This window comes from Aplysia californica, unplaced genomic scaffold (genome assembly GCF_000002075.1).
Source record: "Aplysia californica isolate F4 #8 unplaced genomic scaffold, AplCal3.0 scaffold00067, whole genome shotgun sequence".
NCBI classification, from domain to species: domain Eukaryota; kingdom Metazoa; phylum Mollusca; class Gastropoda; order Aplysiida; family Aplysiidae; genus Aplysia; species Aplysia californica.
In genome coordinates, this window is record NW_004797337.1 from 905,103 (window position 1) to 906,828 (window position 1,726).

At 43.0% G+C, this 1,726-nt stretch overlaps 1 protein-coding gene across 1 annotated transcript in view; it reads left to right on the forward strand.

Moving 5' to 3' along the window:
- Positions 1-1,395, forward strand: part of LOC101854071 — a gene marked incomplete in the record, with an annotated part of 44,381 nt that extends 42,986 nt beyond the window's left edge. Inside the window, 2 exon segments of the mRNA XM_013079874.2 lie at positions 110-427; positions 1,259-1,395. Coding sequence (XP_012935328.2) covers positions 110-427; positions 1,259-1,393 — 453 coding nt within the window.
- Between the last annotated feature and the right edge of the window lie 331 nt (positions 1,396-1,726).

The following is a 1,726-nucleotide window of genomic DNA, read 5'->3' on the forward strand; positions in this document are numbered from 1 at the left end:
GTGTGTGTGTGTGTGTGTGTGTGTGCCTTTGCGTGTATTTTTATTAGTTTATTACTTTACAACGATCATTTGCCAACAAATACCATCTTTCTCTCTCACTCCCTACCAGGGTTCTTGGGCTTACAAGTACTGGAACGTAGAGGAAAACCTGAAGAAAAACCTGGGACGTGCCATGACCTTGTTGAGGGAGATCGTGGAAGAGGAACTCAAAGAGATGACAACTGAGGTCAAAGCCCTGTACCAGAACCCCATCACTGTGTGGATGCCAGAGCAAGGAGAGATCCAGGCACAGCTGGCCCTGCCCTTTGACCTCCAGAGACTGGACCAGGTCCCTGACGTGAGCCCCCTGGTCAACAAGGTGGAGGAGATTGGCCAAGAGGTCGTGACCTACTTGCCTGACCACAGCACCTGGGAGGACATCAAGCAGGTGAGGAGAATTCCTGGTTTTCTTGTTATGATCCTTTTTGCCAGTTGTGAATAACCATCGTTGTGTTATTGTACTTCCATTCTTTATAACTCCAACATTTGACAAGTTTATAAATGTTTCTTAAAAAATCGAGCATCACGAGTATCAAGAGTCCTAACCGCGTATCATTTCAACTGTCTATAATCCTACTCCCCCCAAAACTTAAAAAGAGTGACCGGTACGGTATTGAAAAATGTCCATGATTCCAGTAACAAACACTTGGAACACTCGATATTTTTATTTAGCTTCAAACTTCCTAATTGTTTTAAACTAAATCCTAACAACACACGTTTGCAACGGTTAACAATTTATGGTTAAACTACTTTGTTGTGTTGAACAAGACTCCAGCAAGAAACACTTGGGGCGCTCAACAATTTTTCATGTAATGTTAAACTATTCCACTGTATTGAACAAGTTTCTGGCATCAAACACCTGGAACAATCAACAATACATCTGAAACTGCTCAAAGGATCACCTGCCCAAGACAATCACCTGTACTAATAAAAGCTTCCTACTCCCTCCCCCCCACCCTTGCGTTTCTTCTACATTATATTGACACCATCTAAGACATTCACCTCTTTGAGACAACCTCTCTTCTCCTCCTTGACAATGGGCGGCCGACTTGGACAAAGTCGTTTTTTAATTAGCACTAGACTAATTCATTGTCTTGAAAAAAAAATAAGGCTCTTGTACTCGTGCATGAATGACCCAAACCTATACGTTCTGTCCGTCTAGACCCAAACAAATCAAAGTTGCTGAAACTAATGACCTGTGTTGTCTCCCCTGTCTCAGACCGTGTCTGGCCTGTGGCCGGTCCAGGAGGAGGGACAAGTGGAGCCGCTGGGGAAGTACCAAACCTCCAGGCAGTACCGTCAGCTCAAGAGGGGAGGCAGAAAGGTCAACAAGATGAGAAAATACGGGCAGTAAAAGAAACGCAATCCAGCAACCATGACCAGAAACGTACCACGGATTAACCCGATTATCCTCTTTGTACTTTAGTTACATTATTATTATGTAGAATGTTTTTGGAAACATTTGGAAGACTTTGTCTGAAACAGGTAAAATTGTAATAACATATGGGTCACGACGCGATGGAATCAGGCTCTCGTTAATTTTGGGGCAAGTAGAGTTATTGCTATCGTCTTAACGCTTGTTCATTTGTCTTGCTTTGGATGAAAAAAAATATCCATTTATCTCCAATAGAAGTGGAGCTATTTGTGATTGTGAAAGATGGGGTCGCTGTGTGTTAGGGGGGTAAAA